The sequence below is a fragment of the Salmo salar genome, chromosome 01 (assembly GCF_965601325.2).
Source record: "Salmo salar chromosome 01, fSalSal1, whole genome shotgun sequence".
Classification (NCBI taxonomy): Eukaryota; Metazoa; Chordata; class Actinopteri; order Salmoniformes; family Salmonidae; genus Salmo; species Salmo salar.
The window spans coordinates 140,022,642-140,047,500 of NC_138291.1; the positions used below are offsets into that span (position 1 = coordinate 140,022,642).

At 43.1% G+C, this 24,859-nt stretch overlaps 1 protein-coding gene across 1 annotated transcript in view; it reads left to right on the plus strand.

Moving 5' to 3' along the window:
• The first annotated feature begins 17,928 nt into the window (after positions 1–17,928).
• The window catches only part of LOC106562204 (E3 ubiquitin-protein ligase TRIM23), a 26,417-nt gene continuing 19,486 nt past the window's right edge, over positions 17,929–24,859 (plus strand). The window contains 3 exon segments of the mRNA XM_014126914.3: positions 17,929–17,957; positions 17,959–18,022; positions 23,464–23,626. Of these exon segments, the coding sequence (XP_013982389.2) occupies positions 17,929–17,957; positions 17,959–18,022; positions 23,464–23,626 (256 nt within the window).

The following is a 24,859-nucleotide window of genomic DNA, read 5'->3' on the forward strand; positions in this document are numbered from 1 at the left end:
GCAGTGAACGTGGTCCTCACCCTCCGCTGGTACATTACCAGCATCCCTCCGTTCTCTTTATTTATTCCTCCTTCACTCCTCTGTTTTCTCCCCTGAGCCTCTCCTCTCCTCTGCCTAGAACACAGGCCTGTATCACTCCATCTCTCAGAAAGTGAGGGAGAGAGAGAGCTGAGGGGGGTGGGGTCGTGTGAGAGGAGAGAGGGGGATGGAGAGAAAAGCGATGGATAGAGGGTGCATAGGAGCCAATAGAAAGCAGCTGATTATATAGGAGCAAACACAAACAGTGCTGTATATAAACACACACACACACACACACACACACACACACACACACACACACACACACACACAGTAGAGGCTGACCTGCTGCACACAGAAACAGACACCTCGAATAACCTTCACCTTTTTTTCACCCAAACATCAATTGTTTACCATGAACACACACACACACCAAAGCCCATTAACACAGTACTTCATTTGTAATGGATTTCCTTGCTCTGCTGTTTTGGGAGAGAGCAGAGGAGGTGGCCTGGTGGAACTGCTATAAATCACCTGCTTGTTCCCTTCCTCCACCCAACTTTCCCTCCCACCCTCCCCCTCTTCAGCCCCCATCAGCAAGGCTACACTGGGGTTCCCTGTCCCTAACCCCTCTCTCCCATCAGCATACACACACGCCGGTGGATGTACCCTTCTCTCATCTCTGCCGCCTGGAATGGGGAAATCCAATTACCCTATGAAGAGAGACACATCATTAATTACACACACAACTTATATACACACACACACACAAAATAAAAATGTGTCTCACTGAAACACAAATATGTGTAAACAAACAGACCAACACTACTTCCTCATATACAGACAACAAAATGTAGATTCAAAGTAACGGTCAGTGTAAAGTCTGAAGGTATATCTAGCACCATTGTTCTGAGACCTGTCCAACACTTTCCGGAGACTAATCATGAAGTCACAATGACACAGAATGTTCAGATAGAATTATATTGCGTGGAATGATTGTCATGTAAAATAGGCAACCGCGTTGGCTACTGCATCTGCAATGTTCTGAACGTTTTATCTCATTGAATACTCCTTAGCTCTACATAATATGCTTAGGGGGGGTAGGGGCTAGCTAGCGGTCCATTTGGGATGGGGTGTAAGCAGGGACGGACATTAAGCTAGACCGCAGCTGGTACTTTCAGAATGGGCTAGTAGAAAACGTGTTTAGCTAAAGTTTGGCTTTGACAATATCGCATGGCACAGAATACCAGCCGGGCTAGTAGATATTGCGGTCTACGAGCCCGGCTGGCCACTGCCCAAAATCTTTACATTCCATCTGGGTGTAAGTGGGCTGGATGATTGGGCAGTGGCACGCCCCATGATTGTAGTGTGCCTTCAGTTCCCCCTGGAGGCCACAGAAAAAAACAACAACTTAGAGACATCTCAGAAAATGCTTGAATCTCTCCCCGAGAGAGAGAGAGAAGATAACACACTGGCTTCCATTGTCACACCACGCCAGCCGTGAAGGACCATAAGGTCATAAGGTCACCACATATCTTACAGTCTTAACTCAATAACAGACTGTGTTCTGCGGCATTAAACAGACACATGAAATAGACAATGTCGAACTGGCAAAGTCCTTTTTCCAGTCAAATAGTCGACGAACAGTTTGCATACTGCCCCATTGAAAGGCTGGTTATGGCACAGAACTCCATCACCACAGACACCCTAGACCCATTACAATTCCCAAACCGCCCCAACAGATCCATCTTAATTGCACTCCATACTGCCCTGACCCATTTAGATAAGAGGAATACCAGCTCAGTCGTTCAACACCATTGTCCCCTCTAAGCTCATCACCGAGCTAGGGACCCTGGGACTGAACTCCTCCCTCTGCAACTGGATCCTGGACTTCCTGACGGGCCGATCCCAGGTGGTAAGGGTAGGCAACATCAACTCCGCCACGCTGACCTTGAACACGGGGGCCTCACAGAGGTGTGTGCTTAGTCCCCTCCTGTATTCCCTGTTCACCCACGACTGCGTGGCCAACCACGACTCCAACACCATCATCAAGTTTGCTGACGACACGACGGTGGTAGGCCTGATCACCGGCGACGATGAGCCAACCTACAGGGAGGAGGTCAGTGACTTGGCAGTATGGTGCCAGGACAACAACCTCTCCCTCAATGTCAGTAAGACCATGGAGCTGATCATGGACTACAGGAAATGGTGGGGAGGGAGGCGAGCACGCCTCCATTGACATCGACAAGGCAGAAGTGGAGCAGGTAAATAGCTTCAAGTTCCTCTGTGTCCAAATCACCAAGGACTTAAAATGGTCCACACGCGCGACAGCGCCTCTTGGCCCTCCGGAGGTTGAAATGATTTGGCATGAGCCCTCAAATCATCAAAAAGTTTTACAGCTGCACCATTGAGAGCATCTTGACTGGCTGTATCACTGCTTGGTATGGCAACTGCACCGCCCTCGATCCCATGGCGCTACAGAGGTTGGTGAGGACAGTCCAGCACATCACTGGGGCCGAGCTCCTTGCAATCCAGGACCTCTATATCAGGCGGTGTGAAAGGAAAGCCTGGAAAATTGTAAAAGACTCCAGCCAACCCAAGCCATTGACTTTAACCTCTGCGACCTCTGCAACCTCTGCTTTCCGCACTGTACCGGAGCTACAAGTCTGACACCAACAAGCTCCTGAACAGCATCTATCCCCAAGCCATAAGAGCGCTAAATAGCTACACAAACTATCTGCATTATCTCACACACACACACACACACACACTGCTGCTACTCTGTTTATCATATATCCTGATGCCTAGTCACCTGACCCCTATACAGATCAACCTCCATCCCTCCAGTAAATTGGACCTGACCCTGTATATAGCTTACTTACTTACTCGTGTTCTTCTCATTTCTACTTCTCATTTGTTTTTATTAGACTTGACTTAAAAAAATAGAATTATAATGATAGTACTAGTGATGTTGATTACTGTATTGTTGGGAAAGGCATTTCACTGTAGGGTGCTCTTCTCTGTCTCTTCACAGCTGAAGCATCACCGTAGACAGGACAGGAATGAACTCACTCAAAGCCCACCACTCCAATGTACTTTACTCACGATCTCCTAGGAACACACATACTGTAATGAAACACTATTTTGTTCACACCGTATTGTGTTGATTTCAATATGGTGGACAGAGAAAATAACCCGCAACAGCTTGTAGAGCTCTCAAGTGTTACTGTGACAATATTTTGGAACAAGAGACTGCAGCCTAGGCTCCTTCACTCACTTTTTCCTCATTGGCATCAGGCAGAATAAACAGCAGACTACACTGAGTGTACAAAACATTAGGAACATCTTCCTAATATTGAGTTGCACCCCCTTTTGTCGTCAGAACAGCCTCAATTCGTCAGGGCATGGACTCTACAAGGTGTCTGAAAGCGTTCCACAGGGATGCTGGCCCATGTTGACTCCAATGCTTCCCACAGTTGTATCAAGTTGGCTGGGTGTCCTTTGGGTGGTGGACCATTGTTGATACACAGCGTGAAGCTGTTGAATGTGAAAAACCCTGCAGCGTTGCAGTTCATCCCACACTCAAACCAGTGCGCCTGGCACCGACTACCCCTCCCCGTTCAAAGGCACTTCGCTCAACGGCACATCTTGTCTTACCCATTCACCCTCTGAATGGCACACATACACAATCCATGTCTTAATTGTTACTTAAAAATCACTCTTTAACTGGTCTCCCCCCCTTCATCTACACTGATTGAAGTGGATTTAACAGGTGACATCAATAAGGGATCGTATCTTTCACCTGGATTCTCCTGGTCAGTCTATGTCACGGAAAGAGCAGGTGTTCCTAATGTTTTGTACTCATAGTGTATATTGTGTTGGATTTCAACATGATGGACAAGAGAGGCAACCGAATTGGCTGTACTCTAGTAACTCTCTTAGCCAAAAGAATAGGAAACATACAAAGAACACAGTATTGTGTTGGATTTCAACATGGTGGACATAAACAACCAACACACACACACACACACAGCTTTTATGGACGTCCCAAAAGAGAGTGCAAACATTTCTGGTTTCACAAGTGCTGTGATGGTGAGCACTTCAGACCACTCCTTGTTGCTGTGTTTATGGTATAAAACAACTATTTCAATACATATCAATATTATACATTAGTGCAGATGACAGCCCTGGTTTATACCCTGTCTAAAGTACGAGCGCATGGTACTGTTCTAGGATCAGTTTCTGGTGACCCAAAACCTAAACTCAACCCTTATACTCTTAACATATCCCAACTGACTCTGGACCAGTTCTAACAAGCAATTCTCCCAGCCTTTTGGCAGGTCGAAAATCAGCACTGGTGACCAAGAGGTAGGCATTAGTGGTCACACGGATTATGAATCAGGGTGCATCTCAATACTGTGGTTTAAACAAGGTACCTCCTCTCCTCATTTGCACTGATGTGGAAGCATAGTAGAGGTGAAAGCCACATGGCGAACTAGGTACATAATTTCACTCTTATATTCATTCACCTTTATTCAACTGAGGAGGAGAGGAGATTAATTAGCCATCAATGCAGATGAAGGAAAGAAGACGAGTTGAGGAAGCATCTTAAGACTTGTCAGGTGGCCCCTCAGTCCTTAGTCCTGTGGGGTCTAGTTAGTGGTAGTTGGGGTGATCTGTGAGGAACTGCTGCTTTCTGCCCCCTGGTGGCGCTGGGCTGGAATGGCACCCTCTGGCTGGAACCCTCTCTGCTCTTCTCTCTGCCTGCTTTTCTACGCACTGCACATACAGAGAAGGGTGAGATGGATGGCAGGCAGTGTGTGTGTGTGTGTGTGTGTGTGTGTGGCTGTCATGCAAGCCAAAAAGGCAGTGTTTGGGGCAGGATAAGAACATGCAGATGAGCATGTTCCGATGAGGGACCAATGAGACACTTATGAGAGCATGACTGACAGCAATGAAGATGGAGCACAGTATTCAGTTCCCCTACAGGGTAAACCCCTTCCCCTCAACTAGGGCTGGGCGATATGACCTAAAACTCACATCTCAATAGTTTCAAACTTATGGGTGATTCACAATATACATCTCAATCTTTTTGCCGTTTTCTCTAACTAAGCTTTGTTGCGTAGTTAAAAAGGTCAATACACTGCATTTCAAAAAGTCAGGAATAATCGAATGAATTCAGGGCTTATAAAATTATACCTAAGCTAAATACAAGCCTTCCACAACCATAAGACCCACTAATAATTGACAAAAATATAAACGCAATATGTGACAATTTCAATTTCGATTTTACTGAGTTCCAGTTCATATAAAGAAATCAGTCAATTGAAATAAATAAATTAGGTCCTAATCTATGGATTTCACTTGACTGGGCAGGGGCGGAGCCATGGGTGGGCCTGGGAGGGGATAGGCCCACCCACTGGGGAGCCAGGCCCAGCCAATCGGAATTAGTTTTTCCCAACAAAAGCGCTTTATTACAGACAGAAATACTCCTCAGCATCTTGTCTTGTTGAATGAACTAGTAGAAGTCTGGAGAACTTTATGTTGGGATTTTGCGTTGCAATGAGGACGCTGGCATTCAACGTTTGCATTTGACTGGCTTTGAGTTGAAATTACATTCCCCTCAGTTGTCTGTCTCTCTCTTTTCCTACCCTATCAGACAACATTTTAGTAGCCTATACAGCATTAGTTTTGTATCTTATGCATGCAGGCTTGTTGCAAGTTGGAACATTCTTCTGAAACACAACCTCTGTTTGGAGCTCCACCCATGCTAAATATTTCATATGGTGTCAATATAATCCATACTCGGACCTTTTTTATCGTCTTCCTGAGAGGAACTTCCCCAGAGTGTTTTTTTTTAAGATCATGAGAAGCCTGGGCTCCGAGACTATAGAAACATTAAACCCTCTTCCCTGTCTGTCCCTACCCAAGAGACATGTACTGTTATGGTAGAGGAAACAATGACCTATATACTCTGGCTGGACTACCAGTGAGAAAGCAGTATTGTTGAGAAAAGGGAAACCACAAACTCTCTCCTCTAGCTCCCTCAGCCCCTGATATTGGCCATTGACTGACCTCTGGGTTCTGTTGGAGGCTGAGGAGGCTGTGGTGGTGGTGTTGGGGTAGGAGGCTGTGGAGGAGTCTCCCATGGAGGTGTCAGCTATCCTCTGGCTAGCACACATGGCCTTCAGGGTCTGGAACACAGCCAGTGGAGCCACGTTCATCTACAACAGGCCCACAATGATCCTACAGGAGAGGACAGGACAGGGATTAAACTAAGAGTACAGTGTAAACTCTCAGACAGAAAGACAGGGGATTGTGTTATCAGAGAAGGAGAGGAGAGATGAGGAAAGGAAGCTCCAACCTCTCTGTGTATGTCTGAGTGTGTCTCGGAGGGGGTTGGATAAAGCAAAACAACAAATCATGGAGAATGACCTTCTAATTGCCAGTTCAGCTTCTACTAAAAATGGGACCAACTGCAATATGACATCACAAACATATACTTCATAACAAAAAGAAGACCAGCATGCACTTTAAGAAGATATAATTATACCCTGAACAAAACACCAACACATGAGATGTAGTACAAACTCTGAGGCTTTCCGGAAGCGGTATTGCTTGCGATTCCCATCAACTGATTTGGCATCCATTTCCTGTGAGCAGGCAGGACAATGGAGGAGATCGCTTCCACAAAACGTGTCTATTTCAAACTGCCCGTACATCCACTCGAGGAATGCCTTCTGGAATAACATGCTAAACAGACAGAGGTATAAGTAGGGGGCAATTTCTATATTGGGGACAAATTCATTAAAATTATCATTTGATTAGTATATACACACTTACCCTGCCAAAGTGCTTTGTTCTTCCATCAAGCATTCCCACAAAGGCTTGATGGGAGCATCCTGGGGCCAACACCTTCATGTTTTCAAAGGACTTGAAGAGGTCCACTGTGAAGATGGTCTGGTGAGTCACGGTGGCTGGCCAGTAGCCACTGTTTACAAGTTTCTCCAGCCCCACTGTCCAATGTCTCAGACACCCGGAGCAGTTCAGAGCAGGAACGAACAGGTTGTAGCACCCTGAGCCAGGAGTAATTATTATTATTAGGAAGTAATTAATTACATTCTTTAAAAACATGTGAATAGAAGTAAAGTCCTTAAAAACCACATATTTACCATTTATTCCAATCAGGATAGCACCACACAACCCCGTCCTCCCTGTTGCAATACTGACACTGGCCCATCACAATACCTTCAGCAGAGAGCATGCTGTCCATCATCAACATTGCCACTTTTGTGCACACAAGGCCTGCCTCTCTGCCCAAGTCACTTTTGTAGGTCCTGCATCAGGTAGTCTTGTGGAGGTAAAAAAAATTGAAATTAAATGACAGAATTCATGAAAATAAATGTCATACAGCCAAGCTATTTTTAAGTTTGTCATGGAAATTGTTTCGCATTCTGTACCTGTATCTTGTGGGGATAGGTGCAGGAGCATGGCTACTGCAGGATGTGGCGTGGATCTGTTTCTAAAGTATTTCTACTTACTTCAGATCTGGAATCCCTCAACTGAAGCTAGCCAGCTAACTACCTACCAGCTATCAGTTAGCAAACCACTGCTAGCGGTCATAAGCGAACCTTTAGCTCGGCAAGCTCTCGCCAGTTCATACAACGTGACTCAAACCAGAGCATAACGGACCTATTTTTTTCTCTCCATAGCCCCGGATTCCTACTGCAAACTCTGAACCTTTTCATCTGGATCTTCGCAACTTGCTAACCGCAATCCCGGTTCACTACTCCTGGCTAGCGTTTCCATCCCGGAGCAAGCACCAATTAGCCTAAAGCTAGCCCGGGTAGGGCTCCTGTGCTACCACCCCTTCTACTGCCGGTACGGGGCACGGAACCCCGCCAATCCTCTACGACTGGAATACCGACCTAATCTGCCCGAGGATTCCAACAGGCCCCTCAGGTGCGACGTCCACTGAAGGCCCATTCTGCTAACCGCGGCCTGCTAGCTACCTAGAGCTACTTGGAACCCTACTAATCCACGACTGGTCTATCGACGTCACCGCACGAAGAGGCAAAATCAGACTTACCTCCATCGCGACGTCCCCCAAAGGCCCTACTGCTAACTTGCTAGCCCCGGTCTGCTAACTGCTAGCTTGCTTGCCTGCCCCGGTCTGCTAACTGCTAGCCCCGGTCTGCTAACTGCTAGCCCCGGTCTGCTAACTGCTAGCCCCGGTCTGCTAACTGCTAGCCCCGGTCTGCTAACTGCTTGCTTGCTAACCCGGTCTACTAAATGCTAGCTTGTTTAGCTCCGGTCTGCGAACTGCTAGCTTGTTTAGCCCCGGCCTACTAACTGTCTGAATCGCCGTGTCCCCAGCCAGCCCAACCACTCACTGGACCCATATGTTCACTTGGCTACGCATGCCTCTCTCTAATATCAAAATGCCTCGTACATTACTGTCCTGGTTAGTGATTACTGTCTTATTTCACTGTAGAGCCTCTAGCCCTGCTCAATATGCCTTAACCAACCATGTTGTTCCACCTCCTACATATGCGATGACATCACCTGGTTTAAACGACTCTAGAGACGATATCTCTCTCATCATTACTCAATGCCTAGGTTTACGTCCAATGTACTCATATCCTACCTTACCTTTGTCTGTACACTATGCCTTGAATCTATGCTATCGTGCCCAGAAACCTGCTCCTTTTACTCTCTGTTCCGAACGTGCTAGACGGCCAGTTCGTATAGCCTTTATCCGTACCCTTATCCTACTTCTCCTCTGTTCCTCTGGTGATGTAGAGGTTAATCCAGGTCCTGCCGTGCCTAGCTCCACTCCCACTCCCCAGGTGCTCTCATTTGTTGACTTCTGTAACCGTAAAAGCCTTGGTTTCATGCAAGTCAACATTAGAAGCCTACTCCCTAAGTTTGTTTTACTCACTGCTTTAGCACACTCTGCCAACCCGGATGTCTTAGACGTGTCTGAATCCTGGCTTAGGAAAACCACCAAGAACCCTGAAATCTCCATCCCTAACTATAACATTTTCCGCCAAGATAGAACTGCCAAAGGGGGCGGTGTTGCGATCTACTGCAAAGATAGCCTGCAGAGTTCTGTATTACTATCCAATAGGAATAGATATAGTCCTTGGTTCACTCCAGACCTGTCTGCCCTTGACCAGCACAAAAACATCCTGTGACGTTCTGCATTAGCATCGAATAGCCCCCATGATATGCAACCTTTTAGGGAAGTTAGGAACCAATATACACAGGCAGTTAGGAAAGCTAAGGCTAGCTTTTTCAAACAGAAATTTGCATCCTGTAGTACAAACTCAAAAAGGTTCTGGGACACTGTAAAGTCCATGGAGAATAAGAGCACCTCCTCCCAGCTGCCCACTGCTCTGAGGCTAGGAAACACTTTTACCACCAATAAATCCACTACAATTGAGAATTTCAAGAAGCATTTCTCTACGGCTGGCCATGCTTTCCACCTGGCTACCCCTAACCCGGTCAACTGCCCGGCACCCTCCACAGCAACCGGCCAAAGCCCCCACCCTTTCTCCTTCACCCAAATCCAGATAGCTGATGTTCTGAAAGAGCTGCAAAATCTGGACCCCTACAAATCAGCTGGGGTAGACAATCTGGACCCTCTCTTTCTAAAATGATCTGCCGAAACACTCTAGACCCAAACTGCTACAGACCTATATCTATCCTACCCTGTCTTTCTAAGGTCTTCGAAAGCCAAGTTAACAAACAGATTACCGACCATTTCGAATCCCACCGTACCTTCTCCGCTATGCAATCCGGTTTCAGAGCTGGTCATGGGTGCACCTCAGCCAGGCTCAAGGTCCTAAACGACATCATAACCGCCATCGATAAGAGACATTACTGTGCAGTCGTATTCATCGACCTGGCCAAGACTTTCGAGTCAGTCAATCACCACATTCTTATTGGCAGACTCGACAGCCTTGGTTTCTCAAATGATTGCCTCGCCTGGTTAACCAACTGCTTCTCTGATAAAGTTCAGTGTGTCAAATCGGAGGGCCTGTTGTCCGGACCTCTGGCAGTCTCTATGGGGGTGCCACAGGGTTCAATTCTCGGGCCGACTCTCTTCTCTGTGTACATCAATGATGTCACTCTTGTTGCTGGTGATTCTCTGATCCACCTCTACGCAGACAACACCATTCTGTATACTTCTGGCCCCTCTTTGGACACTGTGTTAACTAACCTCCAGACGAGTTTCAATGCCATACAACTCTCCTTCCGTGGCCTCCAACTGCTCTTAAATGCAAGTAAAACTGAATGCATGCTATTCAATCGATAACTGCCCGCACCTACCCGCCCGTCCAGCATCACTACTCTGGACGGCTCTGACTTAGAATAGGTGGACAACTACAAATACCTAGGTGTCTGGTTAGACTGTAAACTCTCCTTCCAGACTCACATTAAGCATCTCCAATCCAAAAGTAGATCTAGAATCGGCTTCCTATATCGCAACAAAGAATCCTTCACTCATGCTGCCAAACATACCCTCGTAAAACTGACCATCCTACCGATCCTCGACTTCGATCCATGTCATCTATAAAATAGCCTCCAACACTCTACTCAACAAACTGGATGCAATCTATCACATTGCCATCCGTTTTGTCACCAAAGACCCATACACTACCCACCACTGCGACCTGTACGCTCTCGTTGGTTGGCCCTCGCTTCATACTCGTCGCCAAACCCACTGGCTACAGGTTATCTACAAGTCTCTGCTAGGTAAAGCCCTGCCTTATCTCAGCTCACTGGTCACCATAGCAGCACTCACTCGTAGCACGCGCTTCAGCAGGTATATCTCACTGGTCACCCTCAAAGCCAATTCCTCCTTTGGTCACCTTTCCTTCCAGTTCTCTGCTGCCAATGACAGGAACGAACTGCAAAAATCACTGAAGCTGGAGACTCATATCTCCCTCACTAGCTTTAAGCACCAGCTGTCAGAGCAGCTCATAGATCACTGCACCTGTACATAGCCCATCTGTAAACAGACCATCTATCTACCTCATCCCCATACTGTATTTATTTATTTATCTTGCTTCTTTGCACCCCAGTATCTCTACTTGCACATTCATCTCCTGCACATCTACCATTCCAGTGTTTAATTTCTATATTGTAATTACTTCGCCACCATGGCCTATTTATTGCCTTAACTCCCTTATCTTACCTCATTTGTACTCACTGTATATAGACTTTTTGTTTTCTTTTTTTCTACTGTATTATTAACTATATGTTTTGCTTATTCTATGTGTAACTCTGTGTTGTTATATGTTTCGAATTGCTACGCTTTATCTTGGCCAGGTCGCAGTTGCAAATGAGAACTTGTTCTCAACTGACCTATCTGGTTAAATAAAGGTGAAATAAAAAAATAAATAAAAAAGGAGGATGGGTACAGGTAATGGAAACTATTAAATCAAATTGTGGTTTCTATATATAATGTAACCTAAAGGCATTAGTATAACTGTGTTTTTTGGGAGTAGAAACGAGAATCCACAATGACAGATATAAATTGCATTCGGAAACAATTCAGACCCATTCTCCTCAACAACCTACACACAATATCCCATAATGACAAAGCGAAAACAGGTTTTTCAACATTTTTGCAAATGTATTAAAAATAAAAAACAGAAATACCTTATTTACATAAGTATTGCTATGAGACTCGAAATTGAGATCAGGTGCATCCTGTTTCCATTGATTATCCTTGAGATGTTTCTAAAACTTGATTGGAGTCCACCTGTGGTAAATTCAATTAATTGGATCTATAAGTCTCTATAAGGCCCCACAGTTGACAGTGCATGTCAGACCAAAAACCAAACCATGAGGTCGAAGGAATTGTCCGTGGAGCTCCGACACAGGATTGTGTCGAGGCACAGATCTGGGTAAGGGTACAAAAACATTTCTGCAGCATTGAAGGTCCCCAAGAACACAGTGGCCTCGTTCTTAAACTGAAGAAGTTTGGAACCACCAAGACTCTTCCTAGAGCTGGCCGCCCGGCCAAACTGAGCAATCGGGGGAGAAGGTCCTTGGTCAGGGAGGTGACCAAGAACCCGATGGTCATTCTGACAGAGCTCCAGAGTGGAAATGGGAGAACCTTCCAGAAGGACAACCATCTCTCCAGCACTCCCCCAATCAGGCCTTTATGGTAGAGTGGCCAGAAGGAAGCCACTCCTCAGCCCGCTTGGAGTTTGCCAAAAGACACCTAAATGACTCTCAGACCATGAGAAACAAGATTCGCTGGTCTGATGAAACCAAGATTGAAGTCTTTGGCCTGAATGCCAAACGTTACGGCTGGAAGAAACCTGGCACCATCTCTACAGTGAAGCATGGTGGTGGCAGCATCATGCTGTGGGGATGCTTTTCAGCGGCAGGGACTGGGAGACTAGTCAGGATCGAGGGAAACATGAAAGATCCTTGATGAAAACCTGTTCCAGAGCTCTCAGGACTTCAGACTGGGGTGAAGGTTTATCTTTCAACAGGACAATGACCATAAGCAAACAGCGAAGACAACGCAGGAGTGGCTTTGGGACAAGTCTCTGAATGTTCTTGAGTGCCCCAGCCAGAGCCCGGACTTGAACCCGATCTAATATTTCTGGAGAGACCTGACAATAGCTGTGCAGCGACACTACCCATCCAACCTGACAGAGCTTGAGAGGATCTACAGAGAAGAACGGGAGAAACTCCCCAAATACAGGTGTGCCAAGCTTGTAGCATCATACCCAAGAGGACTCAAGGCTGTAATTGCTGCCAATGGTGCTTCAACAAAGTACTGAGTAAAGGGTCTGAATACTCATGTAAATGTGATATGTTTTTAATTTTCATAAATTGGCTAAAATTTCTACAAACCTGTTTTTACTTTGTCATTATGGGGTATTGTGTATAGATTGATGAGGGGGAAAAACTATTGAATCGATTTTAGAATAAGGCTGTAATGTAACGTGGAAAAGGTCAAGGGGTTTGAATACATTCCGAATGCACTGTATGTCATAAAATGATGATGTATTGTAGGTCATTATATTAGATATGTCATTAAATGACATATACATAACTATGTGGTTTTAATGTGCATTAGCAGTGGTTCTTCTTAATTTGGGAGTAATATAACACTTTGAATCTATTGTCAATACATGCAACCTAAAAGTTCATGCCTCCAAGACAGAGGCTTAGGTTACAGTCAATCGGTCTGAGGATTTGAACGTTTTATAGCACCAATTTGTATTTAATCCCACATTAAAATGAAAACCAGTGAGCCAGCTAAAACTGCATTTAGTATTAGTTAGAAATCTACAAGGTAGTCATGCTGCCTGACAGTTGAACGATGCTAGCCTTGATGAGGCCCTTACTCTCTTGGGGTTGTTGTGTGTAGTGTGATTTCCTTAGGGTCAAACGACCTGGCTTGAAGCCTACCTCAGGTTAATACCCCCTCCTACCAAGAAGCACAGGTTGTGTTTTCTAAACCGAGGGAGTAGTGTAACGATCCTAGCATTGATAAGTCTGTTAAGAAATCCCCCAAGGGAGATCTCCCTCTGGACATCTCCCTTGGGGTACATTGTGGACGGCTGATTTTCATTACTGTGGGGACTGTGTTATATTGTGCAAAAGCAAAAAGCAAAGCCTCCACAGTTAACACTCAAACGTTTTTGATATTGATCTGCTTTAATTCACTAATCACAGGTGAGTAATGCTGGCATTACTATTTATGAAGTGTATTTGAATATTCACATGTACACAATTGGTATACAGACAGCAAAAAGAGAATTACAGTTTAACATGTGCAGACACCAGCGTAGCTAGTTTATTTATGGCCTGTATGTGTCCCGTAGAAATATGATTCATATTTCTATCGGTCACATACAGGCAAAAAATTAACTACCTACACCATCGAAGATCTAATTAAAATGCTAAATAGTTTCTTCTGTTATATGTTATTTTTATATGCAGAGTAATTGCTTCTTTTAAGTTGGGTGAGGTATCAACACAACCACTGAGGTATACAAAGAACAAACACAACACGGTCAATTACCGTACCCTGCAAATCATTATCTGAAGAAACTCAAAAAATACAATAGCATTAACTGTAGTTTTTGTGTTGAGCAAACAGAAACAGTTTTACATTTATTTTGGCATTGTCTACATGGAAAGAAATTGTGGCAAGATATTTATAGTTTTATAATTGTTAATATTCTTGATGACTTCTGTTTATTATGTGAGAATGTGCTGCTCGGTTTCCTTAACTATAATAAGGACAAAGAAAACATTTTACCTCTTAAATCTAATTGTGCTAATGGAAAAATGTACATAAATGTAAATTCACTAATAAAAAAAAACACTCTCCATGTTTTCCATAAGGAGTTTGAGCACTACATTTAGACCATACTACATTCTTCCAATAAGAAACCTGTTAAAACAAGGCCTTTGTGTAATCTGTCATTTGTTGTACCCCCTAGCATATGTTATGATTGTCTGTGTCAATACCGGTACTACGGAATCATGGGAGATTACGTTTCACCGTCCGTCACTCATGAAATTAAATCATGAAATGAATAGCTCAATAATTCACCCCAAAAATATTTTCATGTGCTTCCATGACTGATATTGTGTTTTTACATAATTAATAACAGCGAGCAGCGAGCTAAAAAGGCCCAATGTTCACTGGCTCATGGCGGGAACCATAAAGCATACATCCTCCACATACAACACCCGTTCTGCCAGTCACATTCTGTTAAAGGTCCCCAAGCGCGCACATCCCTGTGTCGCTCTTCTTTTCAGTTCGCTGCAGCTAGCGACTGGAACTAGCTGCAAAAAAAAACCCACTCAAACTGGACAGCTTTATCTCCATCTCCTCATTCAGACTCAATCATGGACACTCTTACTGACAGTTGTGGCTGCTTAACATGATGTATTGTGTCTCTACCTTCTTGCCTTTGTGCTGTTGTCTGTGCCCAATACTGTTTGTACCATGTTTTGTGATGCTGCCATGTTGTGCTGCTACCATGTTGTCATGTGGTGTTGCTACCATGCTGTGTTGTCATGTGTTGCTGCCATGCTACGTTGTTGTCTTAGGTCTTTATGTAGTGTTGTGGTGTCTCTCTTGTCATGGTGTGTGTTTTGTCATATATATATAAATATACAGTGGCGACTTCAGCATGTAAATCTTGGTGGGGCAAAAGAAAAAAAGGTGGGGTGCATGCCAGCAAATCCACAACACTAAACAATACATTAATTGCACTATACCACTGCTACACCTGGTTATCAGCAGAGCCTTGTCTGGCAGCAAAACAGTTAATTCAGCCTCATTTACTGCCTTTTTAAAAAACATAGCTGATATGGCTGACTTGCTTAAACAAATGTGGTTTCTACTGACAAGTGAGATGTACAAACTATGGCACAGGGGGATGACAAGAGGATAAGAGGCAGTCTGTAATTTCGATTAAGACATTAATGAGCGAGCTAGGATGGACGTAGTGAATATCATTATTTGTTCAGCACTTTTGAAATGTACAGCGATAATAATTCAAATCATGGGCCGTTCTTACAGTGTACACCAAGTCAGAACCGTAGGATAAATAAAGGGGGCATATAAGCAGACAATGAAAGCTCTTACAATATTCAATGATTACATGCGGAATTAAGAGGTGAATATAGACCAAATTATTAGGGTGAGGCACATGGGCTACTAACAGCTTACTACACAACATACAGTTAGTATTACTTTCTTAGCTACAGTATACATATCTCCCTTGCATATCACATAATTTATATAGCAGCATACAAGACATGTTTGGACTCACCTTGATGTGCTGTGCTCACTTGAACAGGAAGGTGGCACGGCGGTCCATCATGGGAAAATGTTGTCATCAAACGTTGTCATCAAAGTCTTGCATTCTCTGGATTTATGGTGCTTTCAAGACAACTGGGAACTCGAGAGAAAAAAAAAATACGGTTGAATCATGATGACGTCAGTGATCTTCAGGGCGTAGCTCTAGAAAGAGGCCAGAGTTCCCGATTTACAATTCCGAGTTATATAAAAGTTCAAAACATGTTTTCCCAGTCGTAGCTCGTTTTTCCCAGAGTTCTCAGATGTCTTGAACTCACTAAAGTCAGATTTTGCAGTTACGAGTTAATAGTTGTTTTGAGCATGGCACAAATCATGCTTCATTGACCGCATGGCCAATGTTGAATGTTTATAATTTTAAACTAGGAAAAGAGACCCTTAATCTTGGACTTGGGACCACACGGCCACTCCACTGAATAGCAGGCTAATGATTGAATTGCAATGCTTGCAGTTAGCCACTGATTCCTTCCAAACCACTCATTGTTGAATTTGCGATTTCCAACTTGTTGTGTAATGTTTATGTCTAATAGCCGATGTTCACCGATACGTTTTATCTATAATTTCTCTTTATTATTTCTCTTCATATGACAAGGATTAAAACATATTTGCCAGTATATTGTCGACTTGATTCATGATGATGACTGCTAACTAAGATTTTGAAAGTATGATGTTGACATGATCAGTCCAATCAAAGCTACTGTAGACATAACGTGATTTGATGTCATTTTATCTGTGGCCAATGACCTTGAGCCTTCTTTGATGGGCACTTCTAATGTAACTCTATGGCAGCACCGAAGAGGCTAGAATTTTAGAGCTCTACCCTTAGACTTGGCAGTGACGTAGTGTCCCCATGAGTGATAGAACACTGAGCCAATCACTGCACAATGCTCCGTATTTTCTGCTGGCTTGCCCCACCACCACAGAAAGAGCTAGGTTGAAACACCTGCATTTTGGAGCTGCCTTACTCAAGAAAACAAAAAGGAGACCATGTTTGGCTTTATAAACTCAATGATATATGTTTTTTATTTTTTTTATTTTTACATTGTTTGCAAACTGATATGTGACATCTATTAATGGCAAAATAACATGCAAAACAGGCAAGCCCCCCCCTCACAATTTTTGTTTTTTAAAACGTTTATTTTTTTTATTTTTATCCCCATCCTGCAGGGGGCCATTTCGGTAGTCGGTCATTGTAAATAAGAATTTGTTCTTAATTGACTTGCCTAGTTAAATAAAACATTTTAAAAAAAATACAAGATACTGATGTCCAGAGCAAATAAATATAATGTCCTGTCTACAAGATAAACCAATATACATAACTGACTGAAATAAAATAAGAGTTTAGAGTTATGCGGGCTGAAATGCAGAAAATTCTCGATTATATCTCATTTCCTAAAAATGACTTACCTCGCGTTCTCACCATAAAATAGCTAGCTACATCCACATCTAAGCAAGTTTGTACTAATAACGCAAACTCAGGGCGCATCAAGTTTAAAGATATTACGAACTGGCGTGGCATCAGAGGTCTTTCTGGTGTTATGGTTGTGAGCGCAATGCATCATGAGTTTGTGCTATTAGTACATAAAAACATTGTGCTTATTTGTACATATAGTACATAGTTAATGAGATACTTACCGTTGTGCTTATTTGTACATATAGTACATAGTTAATGAGAGACTGGGTTGCGACAGTACAGGCAAAGACAGTAACAGCATGAAATTGTCGTACAGGCTTAGAAACTGTGAATTTAGTGTTGCAGATAGAACGCAAGAGGGCGCTAAGTTCACAAACCGTGGAACTGACGGAAACAGCTGACGGACAATTCCATATCCATATTAGGGGGGGATAGATAATCGCCAGTTTCATTATTGATTTTTAAAATGTAAATAACCAAACCTATTATTTTTTTCTTATCGATACAAAACACCAAAGTTACATTTCATAATTACAACTTCTCAAATTCAGTTGGCGGTCTACAGATATTCCACACAGACATTTTCGGATTCACACTGACACCGTGGTAATGGTTTAGTCCTCCGATGGCGGTTGCTATGGGTGTGAACAAATCGGACAGCAGCAACGATGGACGTCTGTGTTCGGCACGGCAGAGGGGCCACAGGCAACACGGTGAAGGTTGGTTGAATACTTACACGTCTGAAGAAGCATGTGAACAATGTTTGTGGGCGATAATACCGGTCGAATCCGGCGGTTTATTCAAACGGCCACCAAGGGCGCTCAATTCTGCCTTCTTGGCTTCGTATGCTTCTGCGGCCGGGGCGTCTCTGCAGTGTCAAACGATCGGCCTGCAGTTTTTGTGTCTGCGTGGACATGAAATCCACAAACTCCAGATGGTGATTCTGTCTGCAATTAAGTGCCCCGACCACAGTTTTTTTGTAAACCATGCATATGCATCCGTTAACTTCACCTGTCACTTGGATGCATATATTAGCATAGCTGTATGTTAACATTAATTGTAGCTGGCTTGATACTGCATAATTTATTCAGTCTTGAACCAAAATCAAATCAAACTTTATTTGCCACATGCGCCGAATACAACAAATGTATACTTTACCGTGAATTGCTTACTTACAAGCCCTTAACCAATAGTGCAGTTCAAGAAGAATAAAGTAAAATGTGTTTTATATTGGATATTCGGTTCACGCTCCTCAATAACTATTAAACCAAGCCTGCCATGACTATGAAGATGGTATTTTCTGAATCAGGGGTGGATGGAGAAAAATCCAAAACTTTTTGTGGATTTCATAAGATTTCAATCTTCAATAGCTATTTCGATTGATGTACAATGAACACAAATAAACGCAACATGCAACAATTTCTATGATTTCACTGAGTTACTTCATATAAGGAAATCAGTCAATTGAAATAAAATCATAGCGCCTAATCTATTGATTTCACATGACAGGGACTACAGATATGCATCTGTAAAAAATGTTTTTTTGAAAGTAGGTGTGGATCAAAAAAACAGTCAGTATCTGGTGTGACCACCATTTGTCTCATCTCCTTCGCATAGATATTGTAAATAAGAATTAGTTATTAACTGACTTGCCGAGTTAAATAAATAAAAATGTGTTGATCAGGCTGATTGTGGCCTGTGGAACATTGTCCCACTCCTCAATAGCTGTGCAAAGTTTCTGGATATTGGCACGAACTGGAACACGCTGTCATACACGTCGACCCAGAGCATCCCTAACATGCTCAATGGGTGACATGTCTGAGTGTGCAGGCCATGGAAAAACTGGGACATTTTCAGCTTCCAGGAATTGTTTACAGATCCTTGCAATGTGAAACATGAGGGGATGGCGGTGGATGAATTGCACGATAATGGGCCTCAGGATCTCGTCACGCTATCTGTGCATTCAAATTGCCATTGATAAATGCATTAGTGTTCGTTGTCCGTAGCTTATGCCTTCTCATACCATAACCCCCCCCAACATTGACATCAGCAAACTGTTCGCCCACACGACGCCATACACGCTATCTGCCCAGTACAGGTGAAACCAGGATTCATCTGTGAAGAGCACACTTCTCCAGCATGCCAGTGGCCATCGAAGGTGAGCATATGCCCACTGAAGTCGGTTACAACGCCGTACTGCAGTCAGGTCAATAGCCTGGTGAGGATGATGAGCACGCAGATGAGCTTCCGAGACGGTTTCTGACAGTTTGTGCAGAAATTCTTTGGTTGTGCAAACCCACAGTTTCATCTGTCTGGGTGGCTGGTCTCAGACCATCCCGTAGGTGAAGAAGCTGAATGTGGAGGTCCTGGGCTGGCGTGGTTACACGTGATCTGCGGTTGTTAGGACGGTTGGGCATACTGCCAAATTCTCAAAAATGACTTGAGGTGGCTTATGGAAGAGAAATTAACATTAAATTATCTGGCAACAGCTCTGGTGGACATTCCTGCAGTCATCATGCCAATTGCACACTCCCTAAAAACTTGAGACATCTGTGGCATTGTTCAACACAACACCAAAGATGGCCTTTTATTGTCTCCAGCACAAGGTGCACCTGTCTAATGATCAAGCTGTTTAATCAGCTTCTTGATATGCCACACCTTTCAGGGGGGTGGATTATCTTGGCAAATGAGAAATGCTCACTAACAAATTTGTGCACAAAGTTTCAGAGAAATAAGCTTTTTGTGCGTATGACATTTCTGGGATGTTTTATTTCAGCACATTAAACATGGGACCAACCCTTTACATGTTGCGTTTATATTTTTGTTCAGTATATATAAAACCTGGATTGCTGATGCTATGTCTTGGCCATTGAAAGGCTTTGAAGCTACTGGTCTGCCATATTGGCACTCCCCAGTAGGAGCATGAATGTGTATAAATGCATTTCTAGAGCTTACAAAATATTTTTTACAGTGGTGGGGAAGTGCCAAGATGGAGTCACAGTGGCAGTGCCCCTTATCATCCAGTGTATATACAGTACCAGTCAAAAGTTTGGACACACTACTCATTCAAGGGTTTTTCTTTATTTTTACTATTTTCTACATTGTGGAATAATAGTGAAGACATCAAAACTATGAAATAACACATATGGATTAATGTAGTAACCAAAGAAATGTTAAACAAATCAAATTATATTTTAGATTCTTCAAAATAGCCACCCTTTGCCTTAATGACAGCTTTGCACACTCTTGGCATTCTCTCAGCCAGTTTCATGTGGAATGCTTTTCAAACTGTCTTAGAGTTCCCACATATGCTGAGCACTTATTGGCTGCTTTTCCTTAACTCTGCGGTCCAACTCATCCAAAACTATCTCAATTGGGATTGAGGTTGGGTGATTGTGGAGGCCGAACTCCCTGCATCATCTAATGCAGCACTCTACCACCCTCCTTGGTCAAATAGCCCTTACACAACCTGGAGGTGTGTGTTGGGTCATTGTCCTGTTGAAAAATAAGTCTCACTAAGCGCAAACCAGATGGGATGGTGTGTTTCTACAGAATGCTGTGGTAGCCATGCTGGTTAAGTGTGCCTTGAATTCTAAATATATCACTGACAGTGTCATCAGCAAAGCACCATCACACCACCACCTCCATGCTTCATCCGTTCACCTGCTCTGCATCTCAAAGACACAGCGGTTGAAACCAAAAATCTCAGATTTGGACTCATCAAACCAAAGGAAAGATTTCCACCTGTCTAATGTCCATTGATCGTGTTTCTTGGCCCAAGCAAGTCTCTTGTTATTATTGGTGTCCTTTAGCAGTGGTTTCTTTAAAAAAATACTTTTAACAAAGCACACCTGTTAATTGAAATGCATTCCAGGTGACTACCTCATGAAGCTGGTTGAGAGAATGCCAAGAGTGTGCAAAGCTGTCATCAAGGCAAAGGGTGGCTGCTTTTGAAGAATCTCAAACAGAAAATATATTTTGATTTGTTCAGTTCTTTTTTGGTTACTACATGATTCCATATGTGTAATTTCATAGTTTTGATGTCTTCACTATTATATAGAAAACCCCTTGAATGAGTAGCTGTCCAAACTTTTGACTGGTACTGTATAAATCATTGTCTCTTACACATATTGTGCCATGACTATGAAAATGACATTCTGAATCGGTGGAGGATGGACAAAAATCCACTGGTTAAAAAACATAGATTTTATTGCTTTCAATCTTCAATAGCTCTTACACAAAGCATGCCATGACAATTATAGAGGCAGGAGGTGTACATTAATGTTGTAACTTGTAATGGGTTATAGAGTTAATGTTTACAGTTAAGTCATTGAGCTGTATCTAAAGATATTTTCTTCACAGTTATTTACATATGTAATTGTATTAGAGATTGAGAGAACTACATACAGTTGAAGTCGGAAGTTTACATACACCTTAGCCAAATACATTTAAACTCCGTTTTTCACAATTCCTGACATTTAATCCTAGTGTAAATTTCCTGTTTTAGGTCAGTTAGGATCACCACTTTATTTTAAGAATGTGAAATGGCCATTTGTGATGGCCACTCCAATACCTTGACTTTGTTGTCCTTAAGCCATTTTGCCACAACTTTGGTAGTATGCTTGGGGTCATTGTCCATTTGGAAGGCCCATTTGCGACCAAGCTTTAACTTCCTGACTGGTGTCTTGAGATGTTGCTTCAATATATCCACATTTTCCTGCCTCATGATGCCATCTATTTTGTGAGGTGCACCAGTCCCTCCTACAGCAAAGCACCCCCACAACATGATACTGCCACCCCCATGCTTCACGGTTGGGATGGTGTTCTTCGGGCTTGCAAGCCTCCACCTTTTTTCTCCAAACATAACGATGGTTATTATGGCCAAACAGTTCTATTTTTGTTTCATCAGACCAGAGGACATTTCTCCAAAAAGTACAATCTTTGTCCCCATGGGCAGTTGCAAACCGTAGTCTGGCTTTTTTTTATGCCGGTTTTGGAGCAGTGGCGTCTTCCTTGCTGAACGACCTTTCAGGTTATTGTCGATATAGGATTTGTTTTACTGTGGATATAGATACTTTTGTACCTGTTTCCGCCAGCATCTTCACAAGGCCCATTGCTGTTTTTCTGGGATTGATTTGTACTTTTCGCACCAAAGTACGTTCATCTCTAGGAGACAGCGCTCAGGAAGGGAGACGCATTCTATGACGGCTGTGAGGTCCCATGGTGTTTATACTTGTGTACTATTGTTTGTACAGATGAACGTAGTACCTTCAGGTATTTGGAAATTTCTCCCAAGGATGAACCAGACTTGTGGAGGTCTACAATTCTTTTTCTGAGGTCTTGGCTGTTTTCTTTTGATTTTCCCATGATATCAAGCAAAGAGGCACTGAGTTTGAAGGTAGGTCTTGAAATACATCCACAGGTACACCTCCAATTGACTCAAATGATGTCAATTAGCTTAACAGAAGCTTCTAAATCCATGACATCATTTTCTGGAATTTTCCAAGCTGTTTAAGGGCACAATCAACTTAGTGTATGTAAACTTCTGACCCACTGGAATTGTGATACAGTGAATAATCTGTATGTAAACAATAGTTGGAAAAATGACGTGTCATGCACAAAGTAGATGTCCTAACCGACTTGCCAAAACTATAGTTTGTTAACAAGAAATTTGTGGAGTGGTTGAAAAATGAGTTTTAATGACTCCAACCTAAGTGTATGTAAACTTCTGACTTCAACTGTACATAGTTCTGTTGTATTGGATTACGCTATTGACTGCGAGTTCTAGAATGCCTTTACAACAGGTAGTAGGAAGAGGGGAGAACGCACCAGTTATGTACAAGTGACAAGTGATTCTCCTGACTTTCGTTAGCAACTTTCTATTATTGTTTTTGTAGAATCTAAAGTTGTTAAATGTAATGTGAACAAGTAGTATTACTAAAAGAAGCTTTCATTTCAAACCCGACGTCCCGAGTCATTACTTTGAAGATAGTTATTCTATAATTAAGGCATATTCCTAATCTCAGTCCATGGAGAAATAAAAACATTTTGAGATGATATGCAATGAAGAGTGATCCATCCAAGTTTACTCAACCTGTGTGTGGGTGTCTGACTAAACCTGTCTTTGTGTTGTTGTTGTTGTTGTTGTTGTGGTTCCCAGGTGTTGGAGTGTGGGGTGTGTGAGGATGTCTTCTCTCTCCAAGGGGACAAGGTCCCCCGGCTGCTGCTCTGCGGTCACACAGTCTGCCATGACTGTCTGACCCGGCTGCCCCTGCATGGTAGAGCCGTCCGCTGCCCCTTTGACAGGCAGGTCACTGAACTGGGTGAGTTCTGTAGGGTTTAGTTTCTATACAGGCCTATTGTTTTCCTGTGTATGTGTTAGAGCAGTGGTTCCCAAACTTTTTATAGTCCCATACCCCTTCAAACATTCAACCTCCAGCTGCGTACCCCCTCTAGCACCAGGGTCAGCACACTCTCGAATATTGTTTTTTGCCATTGTAAGCCTGCCACACACACACACACACTATATGATACATTTATTAAACATAAGAATGAGTGTGAGTTTTTGTCACAACCTGGCTCGTGGGACGTGACAAAGAGCTCTTATAAGACCAGGGCACAAATAATAATATAATAATAATCAATAATTTTGCTCTTGGCTTTAGCCATCTTACATATAAAACCTTATTTGTTCATCGAAAATTGTGAATAACTCACCACAGGTTAATGAGAAGGGTGTGTTTGAAAAGATGCCATAACTCTGTAATGTTGTGTTGTATTGGAGAGAGTGTGTCTTTAATCATTTTCCACTCAGTCTGTGCCTGTATTTCGTTTTCATGCTAGTGAGGGCCGAGAATCCACACTCACATAGGTACGTGGTTGCAAAGGGCATCAGTGTCTTAACAGTGCGATTTGCCAAGGCAGGATACTCTGAGCGCAGCCCAATCCCGAAATCTGGCAGTAGCTTCTGATTTAAATAACATTTTCACCAAATCACTTGTTGCAATTTTGATGAAGCTCTCTTGTTCAGATATCGGTAAGTGGATTGGAGGCAGGGCATGAAAGGGATAACGAATCCAGTTGTTTGTGTCCTCCGTTTCTGGAAAGTACCTGCGCAATTGCGCACCCAACTCACTCAGGTGCTTCGCTATATCACATTTGACATTGTCTGTAAGCTTGAGTTCAATTGCACACAAAAAAATCATATAATGATGGAAAGACCTCTGTCTGCATTAACAAGGACAACACACAGAAGAGCTCCAACTTCTTAATCATAGCCTCAATTTTGTCCCCCACATTGAATATAGTTACGGAGTCCCTGTAATCCTAGATTCACATCATTCAGGTGAGAAAAAACATCACCCAGATAGGCCAGTCATGTGAGAAACTCGTCATCATGCAAGCGGTCAGACAAGTGAAAATTATGGTCAGTAAAGAACTTTAAGCTTATTTAAAAAAAAAAAAAAAAAAAAATCTGTCAATACTTTGCCCATTGATAACCAGCACACTTCTGTATGTTGTAAAAGCGTTACATGGTCGCTGCCGATATCATTGCA